This window comes from Danio aesculapii, chromosome 8 (genome assembly GCF_903798145.1).
Source record: "Danio aesculapii chromosome 8, fDanAes4.1, whole genome shotgun sequence".
Lineage (NCBI taxonomy): Eukaryota > Metazoa > Chordata > Actinopteri > Cypriniformes > Danionidae > Danio > Danio aesculapii.
Window position 1 is genome coordinate 29,435,760 of NC_079442.1, and position 20,624 is coordinate 29,456,383.

The 20,624-nt window shown below is 36.8% G+C and overlaps 1 protein-coding gene across 1 annotated transcript in view; it reads right to left on the minus strand.

Annotated features, from left to right (window-relative positions):
• The window catches only part of cpne5a (copine Va), a 128,105-nt gene that overhangs the window by 100,842 nt on the left and 6,639 nt on the right, over positions 1-20,624 (minus strand). Inside the window, 2 exon segments of the mRNA XM_056464336.1 lie at positions 1,218-1,264; positions 3,340-3,380. Of these exon segments, the coding sequence (XP_056320311.1) occupies positions 1,218-1,264; positions 3,340-3,380 (88 nt within the window).

Below are 20,624 nucleotides of genomic sequence, written 5' to 3' on the forward strand. Positions count from 1 at the left end.
CGAGTAGCTGTATATAATCTAAGTAAGATATATGAAAAAATAACGTGATTTTGTACAAATGAAGCATAAGTACACATTGCTTTGCATCCCATAAGCACAACTAAGCCTTAAAAATACACTCTGGACCACCCCTTTAAGCCTTTGTGTTAAACAAATACACCAATATTTACATGATTCAATGGATTTTTTACACAGAGAATATTCTTTGCAACCCATATTGGGTGCATATCACTGAATGGTTTATCACATATCAATGTATAAAGAATTAAACACAGACAATATTCTTAGCAAAAAGCTTACAGAACATGGTATTCAGTAGCTGAAATTTGGACACAATCATCCGGTCAATGCCAGGCAGCTTACGCCGTGTTAGCAACAATGAGAGAGACACATACTCGCAAATCTCCTGCCGAGACAGAACAACGCACAAAGAAAACTCCATCCTTATCAATCCCTTACAGCTTGACTGCCTCTTCTCCACTGCGGTTGGTATTATACCCAAACAAGAGGAATCTTACACAGGCCACAAGCAAGAAGAAAAAGTCTACAGCTAATCGGTGTAGGCAACCTGCTCAAGTGTTACGTAAGCCGCCGTCTTTCATCGCAGGTGAAAGATGTTCCATCAAACCCGGCTGTGAACACCACGGGATGCTTTTATTTTGGGTCAAAAGTTGTCACAGCTCTTTATGCGCCCCACCTAACATTTGCAACTGCCCCGCAAACACCTGCTCCAACAACTGCCACCTGCTAATAAAGGATTCAATTAAAAACGAACACAAACCGAGACTTGCAAAAGAGTGCCGCAGTGCAATTTTGTCATATTTTTTATGGCATGCTCGGTGATGGATATGATAGCCTGCGGACGACCGATTTCTAATTGATTGCAATGGCCTGCCAAAATCCGGGAGTCGGGACACTTTTTAAGTGTGAAAAATCACTTTGGGTGAGCCTGGACGCATTACAAATGCACTGGTCTATAACTTTCAGGCTGATCGACTTTAATGCTAATCGCTAACTGAAAGTGTACAATCATCTTAACAGCCAATCAGTCAGGGCCATGGGGACAGATGGATGAATATTCATGAGGAGAATCAATGGGCAGTGATGGGCACTGGAGAGAGAGTGAAGGGGGTGGAGAGATACAGAGCTGATTAGGGTAAATGAGGGAGTCTCTGTCAAAGCTGATTATAGGTTTGTTCCTGAACGTGAACACTTACCTCACGCCACTGCTTAGACTCCGCTCCCTGAGTATACAGAATACACACTGAGAACAGAAGAGAGAGAGGAGGCAGAAATCAGCATCAATTTCATTTTAGGAAACATCTTTTTGATATTATAAACATTTAAATTCTCAGCCAACACAATCTAATACAGATATAATGAAGGAAGATAAGTTAATTAAATCCATGGAAAAATAAATAAGTCTCAACGTCTTAAATGTTTCTTATAGGCAAAAATGAGAATCAATTGAGGACCAATAAAGTAGCCTGCTTACATTTCTCTCATGAGAAATTCATATTATAATGTCCTGTAGTTTATAATTTCCCACTCTATAAAACTCAAACCATTTGAGGAAACTGATTGCAACAAACCATTTAAGTTCAAAAACTAATCCTAATGAGTACTGTGAACTTAATCCATTTGAGTAAAAGAAGCAACTTGACCACAGTAAAAGCCAATAAATAAAGAGAACTCAAACTAACTGAGTACTGTAAAACTCAAGTTATGTCAACTCAAACCATTTGAGAAAATTGATTGCAACAAACCATTTGAGTTAAAAAAACTAATCTATACGAGTACTGTGAACTTACTCCATTTAAGTTGAAGTAATGAGGTATTTATTTAACTCAATACCTTCAATACTGAGTTCAAAATCCTTTTAAAATTAACTACACTCAACTACACTCAATTAACTACACTCAATTCATTTGATAAGGTTGACTATTGAGTTTTACAGTGTATTATTTGTATAAAATTTCTAATTTAAACCAGAAATGAAAGGTATACTAACTGTTTATTATAGAAAATAATCTTCACTTTCATTCATTAATTTTCTTTTTGGCTTAGTCCCTTTATTAATCCGGGGTCGCCACAGCGGAAAGAACCACCAACTAATCCAGCATATGTTTTACGCAGAGGATGTCCTTCCAGACACAACCCATCACTGGGAAAACAATCTTCACTTTACTAGACAAATTTCATTTAACAATATAATATAATATAATATAATATAATATAATATAATATAATATAATATAATATAATATGATATAATATAATATATTCATTCATTTTGGCTTAGTTACTTTATTAATCTGGGGTCGCCACAGGGGAATGAACCGCCAACTAACCAGCATATGTTTTACGCAGCAAATGCCCTTCCAGCTGCAAACCCATCACTGGGAAACATCCATACACACATACACTACAGCCAATTTTAGCTTACCCAATTCACCTATAGTGCGTCTTTGGACTTGTGGGGGAAAGTGAAACACCGGGAGGAAACCCACGCGAACACGGGAGAACATACAAACTCCACACAGAAACGCCAACTGACCCAACTGAGGCTTAAACCAGCGACCTTCTTGCTGTGAGGTAACAGTGCTACCCACTGCGCCACCACATCGCCATAATATAATATAATATAATATAATATAATATAATAATTATAATGTAAGTAATGTAATGTAATGTAATGTATGTAATGTAATGTAATACAATGCAATACAATAATATAATATATATATAAATATAATATAATATAATACAATACAATACAATACAATAATATAATACAATACAATATAATATAACAACAATACAATTTATTAAGTTACACTTGCTTTAGAATTTGATATAATATCGTTAACATTAAAATCCCTGATGAAAAAATAACCATTAAGTAATCAAAGCCATTCTCGCAAGGATTAGAAATGCAATAAAGGCCAGTCTATTTGACCCTCTGTATTTCATAATCACATGTCTTCAGCGAGAAATTTACTGTACACGGGTCTAAATGTCCCCATGACTCAAGAAGCATTTGTATTCTGGAGGCCGAGTTCATGCTCTGCATATATTAAGCGTTTCTGCATTTTTGTTGATAGTGAGGAAAAGCTGTCACATTGTGATGCAAATTCTATGCATGCGTTTTCGGCAACTTGGAGAAATGGCAGAGTAGACAAATTACAGGCAAAGTGTGGAGAGCGGAAGAAACTCAGAGAGGTGTGTGGAAGAGACCGAACCTGACTCTGTATATGCGAATACGTGTAGAAAATAGATTTCAAAGAGATTTTAGCTTCAAAAATGAATGCTTCAGCCATGAAAAAGAGAGGTACTTACAAGGATCCGACTTGGAGAATGTGTCACGATCTAACAGGTTTCTGGGGAAACAGGAAGAACAAAGCCAGAAAGAGATGATAAATTAGGTCACTTCGGTCAAACAGTTCAGGCATAAAATGACACAAAGGCCTCGCAAATAAACCTGATGGAGCTCTCATTTACATGTTTTTTTTCAGACCCCATTCGTTTCTTTCCATTAGCAGCCACAAAAAGAGCTTGACATGAAATTTCGCCTCTAAGTGTTTTCAAGATGCACCTCTATCATTCTTATAAAGAAGCAAAGGCAGTCACGTTCCAGTTTTTACACACACATATTGTTCTCCAGTCGCTCTGAACATTCAGTGGTCCATTTGAAAGAATAGGATAGGAAACAGTATTTGGCTGCAGGAATAAGCGCAGAGAGGGAACTAGAACAAAAAAGAACAGTTTTATACAGTTCTACATACATTTATACATTTTTTGGGGTGGCAAATTGTATCTCAATTTTAAATTTGGCAGCCTATGCAGAAAGCCAAGCAAATCTGAAATTGGTACTACCTGACTAGAAAAAAAAAAACACGAGAAAAACAAATATTGTCTTCATTAACCCGAATAAGACAAATTACCATGTTTGTAAACATTCCGGATGCAATGGCAGCGAGGTTGCAGAAAAAAAAACGGGAGCGATAGCATTTACAGCGAGGAAATGACATCCGATGCGGTACAGAGTTTGTTGTTGTCTTAGAAATAAGTTATATTGATTACATGTTATATATATTATTACATAATGCCCAGGGCGAACCACCCCATACCCCCCCCCCCCCTCATTAATTGTTATGTTTGTTTTTTAATAAATATAACAATTTATTTATTCCTTCATTCATTTTCTTCCGCCTATTCCTTTATTAATCAGGGGTCACCACAGCAGAATGAACCACCAACTTATCCAGCATATGTTTTACGCAGCAGATGCTCTTCCAGCTGCAACCATCACTGGGAAACATCCATACACGCATACACTACAGCCAATTTTAGCTTACCCAATTCACCTATAGTGCATGTCTTTGGACTTGTGGGGGAAAGCGAAGCACCCGGAGGAAACCCACGCAAACACAGGGAGAACATGCAAACTCTACACAGAAACGCCAACTGACCTAGCCGGGCTCGAACCAGCAACCTTCTTGCTGTGAGGTGATCGTGCTACCCACTGCCCCACCATGATGCTCCAATTTATTTACATTTATTATAAATAAATACAATTATTATTAATATTATTATACAATTATTATTCTAAATAAATCACGGAAATCAATCCTAAATGTTACTGGAAAACAATGTAACAACTGGAGTGATATGTTAAGATCACTTAAGAAATCTTTTGCATGATTATTAATTATAATAATTCTATAGAATACCAAAAATAAATGTTTTATAGAATTATCTGTTGTCTTAGACCCAACTCATGGCCGAGAATTAATGTTATGAAGTTTTACCCCTTTTTATCCCTGCTTTCTGCTTTATAGCCATGCTTAGTGAAAGTAACATCATCATCATATTACATAAACTTTAGTTTGTCGACTTGCAAAACTCGCTGTGTGCCGACACCTCTGCACAAAAGGCTGTTACTCCGATTTCATGGCGCATGAGCGACGGTGTATTTTATCGGCGTGCATGTAAACAATCGAGGTTCACACAGGAGCGCATGAGGCGCGTGGGAATGGTTTTCTGAGCACATGCATCAGTTTGCTTTCACCAGCGTTGTTTTGATAGCACACAATAGAGAACAACAAACGCGTGCAAAAGATGCCAAATGTGAATGGCCCATAATGTCTTTATTCTGAGAGTGCCACTCTAAATTAATACACTTGCATAAAGTAAATCGTATTTCAATGCTCTTACTAGGGGACATTTTTTTTGCACTGTCTCCCCCTGCTGCCCCCAGCAAGATGCCACCCTGGGCGATCACCCATATTGCCCATGCCTAAATCTGCCACTGCTCTTGTATTTTCAGTATCAGTAATAGAGCTGCACAATATATCGTTTCAGCACTGATATCGCAATGTGCGCATCTGCAAAAGTCACATCGCCAGATATGCAATGTTGAGACTGAATTATAGTTGACCAGCAGCTACAGAATTGTATTTAATCACCTCTTTTATATGGAATTTTTATGATTTCTGAAAAAAAAGTTTTTCTCACTTAGAATTTGTCAACATCCAGTCCAATTTTCTGGTCCAAATATTTACATTTCAAAGTGAAAACGTGTACTTCACTTTTTAATGGAAAAGCTCTTAATTTTGATTCATTTCTTCTGAAGTTGAAAACAAAACTATATTCTTTCTTGATTTAAGAATTTCTAGATATATTGACTAGAAACTACACAAAGCAAAGTAAGAAAAGCATTTTTTAACATTGTGATAGTTCATTTTTTGTACCTGAATACTGTTAGACTCCTCAGAAACTGTCAAAGGCTACGTGTGAACGGCCCAAACCGCATGGAATCTGAGCTTTTTAATTCAGATTTGTTCCACTTTCATATGTAGTATTAAATCAGACACAGATCTGATGTTTTGCAATGCGACCGCAGTGTGAACGGTTATGTGGGATTTCATGTGACTTTCATAATCTTTGAGCGACATGCGTCCTCATTCTTTGCTTCAAACATCTACTCCTTAGCAGCATTGTAAAATGGCACACAAGGCAATTACTTTACCACAAATAGGTGTTTGTTCATTTTGAAAAAAAATTTGAAGGCAAAACTGGTGCTTGTTAAACAATCTGGTTACTGACTGGGTTGAACGCGAAGCTAAAGAGCGTCAGGGGGTGTGCTGATAGGGGATACAAGCACTTTCATTTTAAGAGGCAGCTTTCTCTCTGAGTGAAAAAAAAGGGTAGGTGCTTAAGCACCCAAACCCCCTTTCTTCACGTGCCTGTTGTTTATAATGAAGTAAAATGAAATAACTTTGCAAACTGAGATACTGTGAACCAACTCCGCCTTCACGGTTTAGTCTGCTCATTAACCCCTTGATGAGTTAACTACACCGGTGGTCAGAAAGACTCACACTGCAGTTGTCATAAATCCCAAAAAATCAGTGTTTTTTTTTTTATAATTATTTTTTCAGGATTTTCACCTTTTTATTAGACAGGACAGTAGAGAGTACTGACAGGAAAGCATGGGGAGCAGAGAGAGGGGAAGGATTGGCACAGGACCGCAAGGTGGAATCAAACCCGGGTCACCGCGAGCACCGGAGTGCATGTAATCAGTGTTTTTAATCACAAGTGACTTATTTTAGATTTTAAATGGCGAAATACACATTAGTAGTAGCAGAACAACTCTTTACAGTTCATGAAATACACCACGATTGTCTGTGAAAAGGGCAATAATCATATTAAGCATAATCTGACAAGGTGCTTCATACAGATTTCCAGAAACAATGCTGATTGAATAGGAAGCGTTCTGGTATCCAGGTCCAAGAGACTCTCTAAGAGTCAGAAATCATTATAATAGATTATATAATTTTATTTAATTGATTTATAATTTGCATGATTACACACAACTAAACAATTGAGAGGAACTTGATGAAAACCATCAAGAAAAACAATGTTTTGATTCGACAGGCTTGAAAAAAAAATGTAATTTTGGTCCTAATATAACTGTCAGAGAAACTGGCTCATAATTCAATTTCATGTGTAGCTCTGACTCTATAATAGCTGTTTGAAAATGCAGAAACTGTCATCCACACTTTGTTAATGCGCGCTATCGTATCAAACCTCTAACAAACAGACGCAAGAAAAACACTGTCACTTCTCCTATTACACATTCCTGCAACTGAAAACATTTTAATTAGACTCTCAATCCTCCACCTGCATAATATAGAGCATTGAGAATCCAAGAAAACTAGTTTCAGCCAACAATTAATGCAAAAAAACTATTTAACTGCACTAAATCTGAGTTTTAATAAAAACACTAATAAACTAACATTAAAAGAAATCAGTTCTTGAAGCCATGTGAATAATAATATTACAATTTTTCTGTTATGTCTGTTTTTTTTATAAGGTCTATATTAAATTATACATTATACATCAAATTATACAGACCTCAGGAAGAGCGGAAAGCTTGAAATATGCAGCGCTTTGAGAAAATCAACGATATTCTATGATCAGTGACCTGTAGATAAAACCCTATTGAAATGAAGGCTTCTAGAAGGCCATTATGCTATGGTGTGCTGAAATGGACTGAACTGTCTGAACGTATAGAGACTCTGACAGATCCGTGATGTTCAAATGCAGACCATAAGTTCAAATTGACTCCTCTGGGCTTTCAGGCACGACTGCATCCTAAAAGGAATCCTAGAACAGCAGTTAAACGTTAAAGGTTTGTGAGAAAGCTTTAAACTTAGGCATAAAAGACAAGACATTAATCATACATTTACACATAAATCATTCATCACTGCCTTGCTTGCTATGTCATTTTTTTTTTCGAGGTCCACATCAATTTTTATTGACCCTACTAAAGAGGCTAGAATCACTCTTAAAGAGACAGTTCAACCAAAAATCCCTTCCATTTTGTTCAAAACCTTAAAGAAAAGATTCTTTAATAGGTATTGATGTTCCATTAAAAACCTTAAGCATCGAAATTAACCTTTGCACTCTGTCAAAGGTTATTTATAGTGGAAAATGGTTCTTTTGAATTTTAAAATGTTCTTCAGACTAACGTTTCAGTAAAAAGTTATTTAGGGAATCAAAAATTGTTCTTCTGACATCACATAAAAGACATGCCAGAAGTGTTTTGGTCTAATTAATGTCAAAGGGTTCACAGCTTTTATTACAGTATATCAGCAAAAAACTGTTGAAAGTTTGTGTAAATTATCTAGTGTGTTCTTTTGTTCAATTAATTCAATTAGTGAATTCAGAACCGATTTGAGCAATTCCAGCGTTATGGATGTGACATTTGCTGTAAAAACTCAAAACATAAATTCACAAAGAAAGTACTGTATATGCTAGCATTACATTGAAACATCTGTTTACATTTTCTAGTACAACTAACCACAGAGTTAAGAGACCAGAAAAATATCCATTTGTAGACATGTTTTGTACTTTAAATGAAGAAAATAAACATGCGTTATGGATGTGACCAAAAGAGTAGTTTACAGTAAACAACATACTTTGTAGAAATTCCGAATTAAACTGCACAACTCAAAAGAAATAATGATAATCAAAAGGATAAGAGTTGGCTCCCTATAGAACAAAAATGACAGATTTTATTTTATTTTATATTTTTGCAGGCGGTTCATTCCTCTGCGGTGACCCCTGATTAATAGGGGACTAAGCCGAAAAGAAACTGAATGAATATATTTTGCATTTATGAGGAAAGTGTCATTTTGGATGTGACATCTCTCCGTTATGGATGTGATCGATGTGAAATTGCCACTTGTGTGACTTTGATAAATCAAAAAATAGTTTGAAAACATTAACAGAGACATTTTTACACAAAAAAACAAAGAAACAGTTTCCGTAGTTTGGTGAAAACGTAATTTTTTTCATGGCAAGGTCGACATTTGCATGGAATTGCTAATTTTTACATTTAGCCAAACAGACTTGTAAACTGTATCTTTAACTGCTGATGATTGCGTTTATTTTACTACATAAATGTGTACACATTCATTGATGAAATACTGAAAAGAACTAATTGATCCACTTGAACTTAACAAGTATACAAGTGTTTCATGCATGTATGTCTGAGTGAAGTTTCTATTAAGCTCATACTGTACGGTATATATAGTGCAATTTCTCATAAACAACAAAGTAAAGATATCATGAGTAGCTGATATATTTTGCATGCAGCCTAAATGATTATAACAGTGAGTTTAATTAGATTAAGTAAAAGTGCACAAGTCTTGCTAGTATAAACATTTCAGTCTTAAAGAGCCCATATTATAGATGAAATAGGGTCATATTTAGGTTGTAAGGGTCTCCAACAACAGTCTAATATGCATGCAAGGTCAAACAACACTTTGATGGTCTTATAATATGCATTTATTTTTACCTAGTTATCCCAGCGACTCCCATATGAATCGTCAGTGATTCATTTGTACCCAAACCCGTCCTCAGCGCGAAGCTAATCTGCGCTGATTGGACCAATGACAGGCTGCTGCGATTGGTCGACGACACTGACAGGCTTCAGGGCGAGACAGAGTGAAATGCCCAGCAGATTATCAACAATATAAAAGTAGTCACAGTGTACACACGCTTCATAGTGGATTTTGGCTGCCAGTGGGTGAATGTAAATACAGACGATGGACTAGAAAATACTGACGACTAACTATTTTATCAAGCAAAAAGTCCAAGAACTGGCGAGGATATGTCCTAGCAGTCTACTTGCTCTTTTACACACACGCACACACAGGGCCGGCGCGTCCAGAATAGAGACGGCGCGGCGGCGACACCTCCCTCCCCCTCCGCGTCCTCAGTTACATCCGCGATTACAACCCTAAGATTTCAACCGCGACACCCCTAAAGTCCTCACTTTACAAACGGGTCCCTTTGATCACCCTTTGCCTAGAGCTTTACCCTATTCAGAGACACGCACACACACACATCAACCTCCTAAGAGGAGACACTCACACAAACGACCGTCCTCAGAGGAGCCACACACACACATTACACACACACATAGCTGACTATCCATAAACAAAGCGGCACGCGTCGCGTTTTCAACGTGGCTTTACACGCGATATGAGAATATAAAGAGTTAACCTGATACAGTACACGCAGTTACAAGTAACAAAACACAACTAAATGCATAATTTGCAAGATAGAGTAAACGAGGTAATAATTTTAATCGCACGTACTTACACTGGTGAAATGGGGGAAGAAACTGATTCATGATCCACTGATCCTTGTTCTGACAGTCTTTACTGATCCTTCCTTTAACAAACTGATGAAGTCTTCTTTGTAAGCAGGTAGTTTCCAGAGGCTCTCGATCTGCTCAAGGTAGGCTATATGCTAAGGTTTCATCTTTGGGTGAACTGTCAATAATCTCCATCTGCACAGCGTGACTTCATTCTACCGGGTCTGTGTGTGTCTCGTGTGTGTGTGTGTGACTTTTTTCTGTTAGTGGGCGGAGCCGCAGGTTTCAAATCTCCCGGGCTTGCGCGTGCAACTACTTGTGTTCGTGGCTGCGTCATCGCGAAACACCTAATAACTCGTTATCAAGACGACTCGTTTGAAGCACTATGAGTCGACTCTTTTATAGATGAATCAATAGTTTTAAACACTGTACACTTACAGATTTAAGCCTTAGCTGGATATTTCACTTCACTTAGAGCTGTGTGACACACTACATGGAAGGGCATTTTCAAAAAGCCATAATATGGGCTCTTTAACGATAAATGCTTCTAATCTTGCAGACAACATAATCTAGATTTAGTATTTAAAGCTCAAAGTAGACATTGTTTGCAGGCAGGCAATAAAAACCAAAGGCATTATGCAAATTTGTTACGGATCTACGTGCACTGAAAAAAATAAAAATTCCTGCAAAATTGTTGCAAACAATTTATATGTGTTGAATTTAAACAAACAAATTTATTTATTCATTTATTTATTTTTCTCTGTATGTCCAGTTTTTAAAGAAATTCAACTCCTGCCTATGGAAATTCAAATTGTTTAGGGGGGCAAAATAACAACAATGTTGCCACTCTGATATGTCTATGTAATATTTGTGTGGGTAAAGGTTCTGTGCAACTCTCTAAACCAATATTCATGGCTCGAAATATTTTTTTTGAATTATGAAAACATAAAAATATGTTTAAGAACAAGTATTGCACTGTTTAAACATCTTAATCACCATATCAGTTGATCTGTGACGGCTGATGAGTGCTGCACTGCAGTAAAGAGATTAGAGCTGCTTGGGGTGGAAAGGAATAAAAATTACAGTAACCTAAATTGTGTGTTATGAATAACACATATCATCAGATTATTTGTAAAATGATCATCTTTACCTTCATCATCAACATCAGTGTTTATTTTACAAAACATAAATGTTTTTCTGGTACATATACAGTTGAAGTCAGAATTATTAGCCCCTGAATTATTAGTCCCCCTGTTTATTTTTTTCCCCAATTTCTGTTTAACGGAGAGAAGATTTTTTTCAACACATTTCTAAACATAATAGTTTTAATAACTCATTTCTAATGACTGATTAATTTTATCTTTGCCATGATGACAGTAAATATTTTTTATTAGATATTTTTCAAGACACTTCTATACAGCTCAAAGTGACATTTAAAGGCTTAACTAGGTTAATTAGGTTAACTAGGCAGGTTAGGGTAAGGCAAGTTATTGTATAAGAATGGTTTGTTCTGTAAACTAACGAAAAATAATATAGCTTAAAGGGGTTATAATTTTGACCTTAAAATAGTTTTTAAAAAATTTTACTTATTCTTGCCGGAAAAAAAAAACAAATAAGACTTTCTCCAGAAGAAAAAATATTATCAGACATACTGTGAAAATGTCCTTGCTCTGTTAAACAACACAGGAAATATTTAAAAAAGAAAAAGGAAATTTAAGGAGGGCTAATAATTCTGACTTTAACTGTATTGAAATGTCTACAATGCAAAAGAAATGGTGAACGGCTTTGACGAAGGGCATGGCAGTACTAAAACTCTATCTAAGCTGTTTGCCGATCACAATGCATTGCGATTTTCAGAAGGCGAGACTTCATCAAACCTGAAAGTAATTGAGTAATTTGTGCCAGGCTGGGTAAGAAAAATGTATTGTTATAATGTGAACTATGTGAATTATAATGCATTTTTCGAAGCATCATGCATGAGAGCAAGTTTTAGTGTACCCGCCAAACAGAAATAATACCTTTATAAAAGATTTCTTTAAAATAAAAAAAGATGGCTCTCTAGCAATAAACTCATAGCAAATGCTACCTTAAATGCACTGGTTTGTGTTGTCCTGTGTTGATATTTTGACTAATCTGTGTGCTGTAACACATCAGGCTTTTGTAAGATATTATCGGTTCTTTCTCTTTGCTAAGGAAGTGGTTTGACACTATTGGACTTGTGATCCAATCCCCATCTCACCCACACTCTCCCAGAACCCAGTGGCACTGTAATTGGCACCCTCATGCGGGAGAAGCTATTTCAGCCGGAGGGATCAAAATAGACTCTAAACTCCTCACTCCTCAATGAATCCTCATTGGCTCAAAGAAGCAGAAAAAAAGTAATTCAAGTTGCTATCTGGTTAAGGGGGAAAAGAGAAATTTCAGATTGCATCACAGCCAAAAGCCACCGGCCTGGAGGTGGAAAGGACTGTGTCGCTCATCATGTCGCCTGGAATGAAAACTCATGTAGTCTGGCCACCCTGGCAGGGACTTTACCACTGTGACAGACTCTCGAGTCAATGGAGAGTGCCTATCATCATGGCTATTTGATGAACTCTGAACAAAGCCCAGAGATTGGACACCACCAGGCGAAGCATTTCCCATGAGTCAAAACAAAAGATAACTAGCAGGGTATAATTTAACGTCCTAGGGCTGCATCTAACTGTCACCTAACAGCACACTGGGCACCGGCAAACAAATGAAGTGTTATTAGAATGTCTCTCTCAGGTCCTGTGCCACTTCTAAGACCAAGAAACTCCTGTTATATTGTTTCATTAAATGCAATATGATCTACAATCCCGCTGTCTTCTCCTCAAGGAGTAATTACGGAAGAACAGGAGTGTCAGCATTTTTTTTCTAGCTCGTCAACAACAAGAATGAAGCAGCTTAATTAAATCCTACACATAAATCTCCACAAAAACCTTTGCTGGAGTCAGAAGCCACAGGGCCAGAGATCTCGCTTTGCATGTCTCCTGCTCAATTGCTTGCAAATGCGACACTTAATCACTGTTACATCGCGCGTCCTGATCTATGGCGCTCATTTAGGTTGAATTACCTCTTTAAAGGATAAGCAAGTTGTTTATTTGATTACAGAGGACAGTACAAATAATAAAACACAGGTTCAGTGGATCAGATATTAATGAAGTGTCATACTGCACAATAAAAAGGAATTGTGATAAAGTCACGAATGTATAGTAGTAAGACTGCCTATACCAGTGGTTCCCAACCTTTTAGAATTCGCGGCCTCCAAAAACCAAATACCAATTTGTGCCCCCTCTGAAACGTTTTAATGAACTCATTATTTGTGGCAGGTTAGTAACTTGTACAGAAGTAAAAAGTTATTTTCAGTCATTACTGAATAAACAGCCAATGATCTAAATAAATATATAATATGAATGTATAAAAGAACACAACAGATCATCAAGCCCAGAGAGACTCAGGATATAAAAGGAGAACCAATATCCTGGCACTGGGCAGATGGTATAAGCTGGTAGACTGTCTGTGGGTCAATCAGGAAGCAGGCAGGACAGATTTTGAACAATCTTTTAAGCAGGTTTTAAGCATCTTAACACCCACACCAGTTTATTTTATCAGTATAAGCATTATCTTCTCAAATCTTGGATCGGGTTTTGCTAGTGCAGGTCCCTAGTTCAGACGAGCAGTCAAAACCAGCAGAGAACTAACATCAGAGCACTGGACCTGCTGACGTATTCGGCAAATTAAAAATAAAATAGTTAAACTAGCAGGTGGGTATTAAACTAGTCGAATATTAAACGTATAGACACAATTTATTATTTATTTCTCATTACTTAAATATCATAATAGTCATAATACATAAAATTATGACTAGATATTTATATATATATATATATATATATATATATATATATATATATTTATATATATATATAATATATATATATATATAATATATAAATTTTATTCCTATTAATAACAGCTGGCGGCCCCCCTGCAATACCATCACAGCCCCATCTGTGATATTGATCAGATGACACGCCAAACAGATACGAGTGCTCCTGACAATTTTCCACTAGTTTTCCTCAATTTCTTGGGTCCAAATAGACTGAAAAAGGTCCCTTCTTGTCTGTGATTTCAGCGATTTCTCAAACGGCGAGTCAAAATCGGGGCTAAATTCATGCAGTCTGAACTCAGCATTAGTTTAGCAGTTTTTAACACTGATAAACCAGTTGTTCTGCAAATTAAGCTAGATATTAATGTATGTTTAAGGATTATTGTTACGCTAACATCTGGGATTAGTGAATTTATTTTAAGAACTGATTACTTTCCAGTAAATGAGGTAAAAGAGGGTCCGTCAATTAATCAACAGTGAAAATAAAGATGTACAGTAAATAATGTTATAAAAGATCTCTATTACAAAAGAGTAAAGCAGTAGAACGATTTAAGGAAGAAAGTAATATTAAATTTATTTGATATATGGTTTAAAATGATTTGATATATAGTTTAAATAAAAAAAAAAAATACTCCAATGTTTAAAAATTCTCCATAGTCCATCTAAGTGCTAAAATGCTATAAAATATCTAGTATCACCTTATTTAAAGAAAAACCTAAATATTACTTTAATCAATATCTGTTGTTTATTAATATGTATTATCAATACAATATATTGCGCATCCCTAAAACGTAATTGCGGTATACTAAGAGCTATAAGAGAGTATATTAACATTACAACAGAAAGGGCATTAATATGCAGTTTTGCATGCCTCGTGATATTTTTGAACAAATGAATAGAAAAAAATGCAGATTGTGATTACTAAAGCTAGTTATTTGGCAATTTTGAGTGAAATTTAAAAATAAATCAGAACAAATCCACCATAAGTAAGAGCAATTAAAATAAGTGATGCTAGTCACGAAGGGAAATATCCAAAAACTGACCTCTACACCAGTTCTGTTTGCTATGCTAAATAGTGTTTGCTATGCTGGACCACCTGTCAGTGCCTCCAGGAAGATGTTAGCACGAAGAAAAAAAAACTCATTTTAAAGAAAGTAATTATATTTTGATTAAAGAAAACAAGAAAGTAAATAGGGTCAATTCATGCTGACTCCTCTGCAACAAAATTGCAACAACAACCAATTTGGTGATAAAAAAAATGATGAGAAAGCATCAATGCTGAAATGTAGTATTGGAGAAGTTGTTGTTTTGTTTGTTCAAAACTGTGATGCCAATCAATGTTTTCATTGCAATAAGAGGTCAGTCGCACTCAACCGAATAAGCCCAATAAAGAGAGATAAATAGCAAGTGTAGACAAGCCTCTTGTCATTCCTAGCATCTCTGTCACATCACACGACGCTCCCAAACAACACACAAGAGAATTCTGGGTTAGTGACACAGCCGTTTTGAGCTCTTTTCTTCCACACCATCCTCTGTCAAAATGCAGACAAACCCACACTCGCTCTAAACACATTTATACGCATATTAAATCAGCCAGCTCAATTAACAACTGGCCAAGCTCTCAACCCAGCCCATCCATCCGTTCGGCAGCTGTTTTTTTTTTTTTCCTCAACCATCTGTTAGACTATTCACCATATTAAGCGCTTCCCTCAGTGACATGCAGAGGTCAGACACTCAGTTCCTCCTCCCAAAAACTGTTATCTACAATCCAGGCACATGAAAAATACGTGCCTGTGGTGACAAAATCTATATCTCATTGCTTCTAGCACATTTTACAGCAGTTGCTATATAAAATGCCCAGTGAGTGATGCTTAAAAGCATGTTCAGTTTTCTCAGAAACAGATATACTTGACTATGGCCATGTTTTATTGCACTGATTAACTGACTTGCTTTAGCTTAACTGTGTTAGTATGTTTTGCATATCTTTGAGTTAGTCAAACCATGTTGTTTTACTCCATATTAAAAGTACAACATCATGCCAGGTAAGCTACTGAGCAAGTTTACTACAATGGAAAACCATACATAAAGATTATGTGATTCAGAACATAACACGGTGGCTCAGTGGTCAGCACTGTCGCCTCACAGCAAGAAGGTTGCTGGTTTGAGTACTGGGTTGCAGCTGGAAGGGCATCTGCTGTGTAAAACATATGCTGGATAAGTTGGCGATTCATTTTGCTGTTGCGACCCCTGATGAATAAAGGGACTAAGCCGAAGGAAAATTGAATGAAGGTTTCGATTCTTGCGGTCATAATAAATGGAGCACTGTTCGGTTCCATACTGCTCACTTTTGGAGGCTTTTCAACTGCACTCCTTACCTAATAACTGATACTTCTTTAGTATCACCTCAGATGAGGCAAACCAGAACCATTAACAAAACATACTGTTTGCACACTGTTGATCAGCAATTGCCTCAAGTGAATAGTCACTACCAGTATCATTGGATTTAGGAGAAACCAAACTGGCTGTACTTAAATGGTTAGCTGCAGCCACCTCTCAATAACAACATTCTATCGGTAGCATTCATTGCCTCTGTGTTGTGGGTTAGTTTGTGTCACGCATTTGTTTATCATGTTTGCGATGATTTCACGGTATTAGAGGGGCCGCAACCACATCGAAAATCCCTCCCACTTCACGGGGTATTAAACTGCAGTTAAAATGCAAACTGCAAGCAAAACTGAACAGAAGTAAGCCATGCTGTGTTTGATCATATTGTACCACACAGTAAAAAAAAGCAGCTCTCAAAGAGGACAACTCAAACTTTGAATGGAAAGCCCCAAAGACATTCTGAAACTATGCAATACGCTTATTTTATGCAGCCGACGATTTAAAGAATGTAAGCGAGGCTGCGGTGGGAGGAAACTGGAAAGTATAGGATCAGCACTGTTAACATTGCAACAACATGCTGTGGACTACAAACCTCCAGCTGCTGCCGCATTTTCAAATGGCAGAAATGGTGTAAATGTCACTTTAACATCATTCAGTTAAGTTTAATACTGAATACTATGGCAACTCAGCAGTGTATAAGAACATGATCTAGATTGCCTTAAATGTTAGCAGGTAAGTGACGTTTTTTTTTAATTTCAGTACCGATATTTTGTTTCGTGACAAGTCTAATATAGTGAAAGAATCAGTTCATCAACTTGAGTTTAATAAACGGCATCTAAAACGTGCGTTTGGGAAAGAAAACTTTAGCTAACAAGTGCCATTTTCCTTAACTTAGCTGAAAATTAAGTCCAATATCCTTTTTTTTTTTTTAATCTTTTTATTTTGACTACCCATTTAGAATGGACCATCGGGACACTCGGAAGGTGGTGAAATGATAAATTTGTGCCACTTTCTCTTCGCTAATAGGATATACAGCCAGTTACACAATGTTCCTGTCTTACTCAAAGCGATACTTCTGGGTTTCTTTCCACCGCAGCATTGATTTCGCTTTTACAATGGCGGCTACATGAAATCAGTCTATATAAGCATCCAAACAATAATATGGTGGTCCAGCCTGATCTCACGAGTAAACGTAAGTATTTTATGTTTTGTCAGTTTAGTGGAGTTCTGTCTTACGAAAATTTTAAAACGGAGGTGTGGCACTCAACCCCACCCCTAAACCCAATTGTCATTGGGGGATGAGTAAATCGTACTAAATTGCACGAATAAGATTGTACAAATTCATATGAATTAGCCACTAAATCAAAAAATTACGAATTGCTAAGAGATTGTGTTGGGTGGTCGTAGGAAAAGCATTAGGTAAACAGAGAGTCCAGATGGATCACTGTTGTAGACAAAAAAAGACATTGAAATCTCAACTCCAGAAGTTTTCATGGGTTCACAATCTGAAAACCCAAAGTCCAACCCCAAAAACATGTGTTAGGGTGCAAAACTTTGACAAGTGGTTCAGACATGGGTCAGGTTAATATTAATTTGATATAAACTTAAGTGAATTGAATATAAAAAAATAAGTTACCCCCACCCCCCCCCACCCCCCCCCCCCCCCCCCCCCCCCCCCCACAAAAAATCTATAATTGTGTTGTTTCAGCCATTTTAAATAAGTAGTTTAAGCAAACAACAAATGTGATTTTTATGAGTGTGAAAGACTTAAAATAAATGAGCTTTTTCCAAATAAACCCAATAAGACCTGAAAAGTTACAGAATGTAAAGAGGTTACAGTGATTGACATTTTAGCACTTCAGAACTTGTTAAGTGCTTTTTGAGAAACGCATAGAAAAGAAACACAGAAATCTATGTTATTGACATCAGATCCATGAGCAAAAGCCACTAGCTTCATTATGCCGCATGGTCATGCAGAGCATTTCTTCTTTGTGTGCAGAAGCTTTTCGCCAGAGATTAGATAAACAGTGTTGCAGACAACACTAGCAAATCCGTAATTTATTAGGATATCGATGTAGTTTCTATCAAGCTATTACATTTATTTTTTTCCAATCCACTGGTCTCAATCAAAAGCCAAACTGAGAAATAACTTGTTTTCATCAGGCAAGGGATAATATAAAGTAATAATAATAAGTAAACAAATGAATGACAGTAATGGAGCAGTCAGCAAATCTGTCAGCAGGACACCAGAGGATTTTTCCTTACTGTAGACTGAGCACACGTCAGGGCAGTTTACATTCAGACTCAGTCAGGTTTGAAATAAAAATAAAATAGGTGAATGCTGAGTCACATTCAGGTTTTATAGAGTCTTTGTCAATTTGGGTTTTCCTTTAACAAAAAATAGTTTATGCATTTTGAGTTTGGTGAATTCAGGCCTCTATTCACATCTACTGATGCACTATAGCAACTGTGCCTGGATAGCTTATCTACCAACCTATGATTTAGTTTTAATCGCATATTGCTCAAATCGCACACTTGATTATTCTAAAAGGTTCGAAATTACTGCCTCAATGTAAAACTGGTCGATTCCTCCAGATGTCAATTACGCCAATCAGTCCTACAGGCAAAAATCCCTCTACAAACCAGACAAAAAGATGTGAACAGAGAATGGATGAAAACAATGGATAAACTAGGACACACATAATCACTTCTGCAGTAGACTACACTGTGAATGCATAATAACTACAAATCACTGAGCCTAATTCTCCTTCTCACATCTTCTAGCATTTATTCTGCACCTTTATCACATGCCGAACACCTAACCATCAATCCATTTCTCTTTCTTCCCATCTCACTTTGGAGTTACTTGCTTCATTACCTTTCCACACCTCTTGTTTCCCTTATGTGCAGCAGAGAGTTTAACTATAGGAAAGAAGACATGATAGAAGCAGGACATGTTGGAAGACATGAACGTCTCCTCTAATATTCACAGCTCTGCCACTAAAGATGCTCTGCTATTCTGGCATATATAATCAGGTGAGGAAATCCGGCAATAAAATGCACTGGAGCTGAACGGATGGCGAAAGAACAATAATGGCTTACAATACACCACGGCTTCATCACATGCTGAGAACGGGGCTGAGCCCCAGCCGTAAATCATCATGCAGGTTTGTAAATACCCAGCAGACAGAAGCAGACTTGGAGAGTATAACAGCAGAGAGGTGCCGAGTGAATGTAGATGCGCTCCATGATCTGCCTCTTCACCTGCAAGGTCAACTAGGAGGAGCATGGGGATCTGCAGTGAAACTCAAGCTTGCCAACAAATGCAACTTTATTCCTCCACTTTTACAACACAGAGGGACACTCAGAGGATATAACCACAGTGGAACAGCTTTTGGCAAGGACATCCTTGTCAAAACTACAATTTCCAGCAGCAAAGAGATTTGTTAATGTCCAATACATTCATAATTAAGTGTAAATAAGTAAATGAAGTAACGTGTAGAAATGTTTATGCTTTCAAAAACCCATGTTAAGCCTAATTCAAGGGGCAGGAAGTTACCATTTTATTCATTCGTTAATTTTCCTTCTGCTTAGTCCCTGATTTATCAAGGGTTGCCACAGTGGAATGAACTATCAACTATTCCAGCATACAGTAGGTTTTATGCAGAAAATGCACCTTCCAACCACAACCCAATTCTGGGAAACACCCAGATACTCTTTCATTAACAAACACACTTATACACTACGGCCAATTTAGTTTGTTAAATTTACCTATACTGCATGTCTTTGGACAGTGGGGAAAACCAGAGCAACACCATTTGAAAAATATATATTTTTAAATTAAATTAGATTTTATTATAAGAAAGAAAACACTTTTTGTATTTTGAGCGTTCATTTACTTTACTTTAGTTTTCAGAGTTAAATCAGTTTTCAAAGTGAAAGTTTTTTCAAAAACAATTTTTTATTATATTATAATTATTTTTTTTATTATATATATATATATATATATATATATATATTTATAGCCACGAGAGAGTATTTAACCTTAGGCTCAATCCCAATTCTATTTTTGTACCCCTACCAGACAATAAGTGTGAGGAGGAAGGACATCAAAATTTACCCCTAAGAAATGGGACAGCACTACAGCACCTGCACACGTCA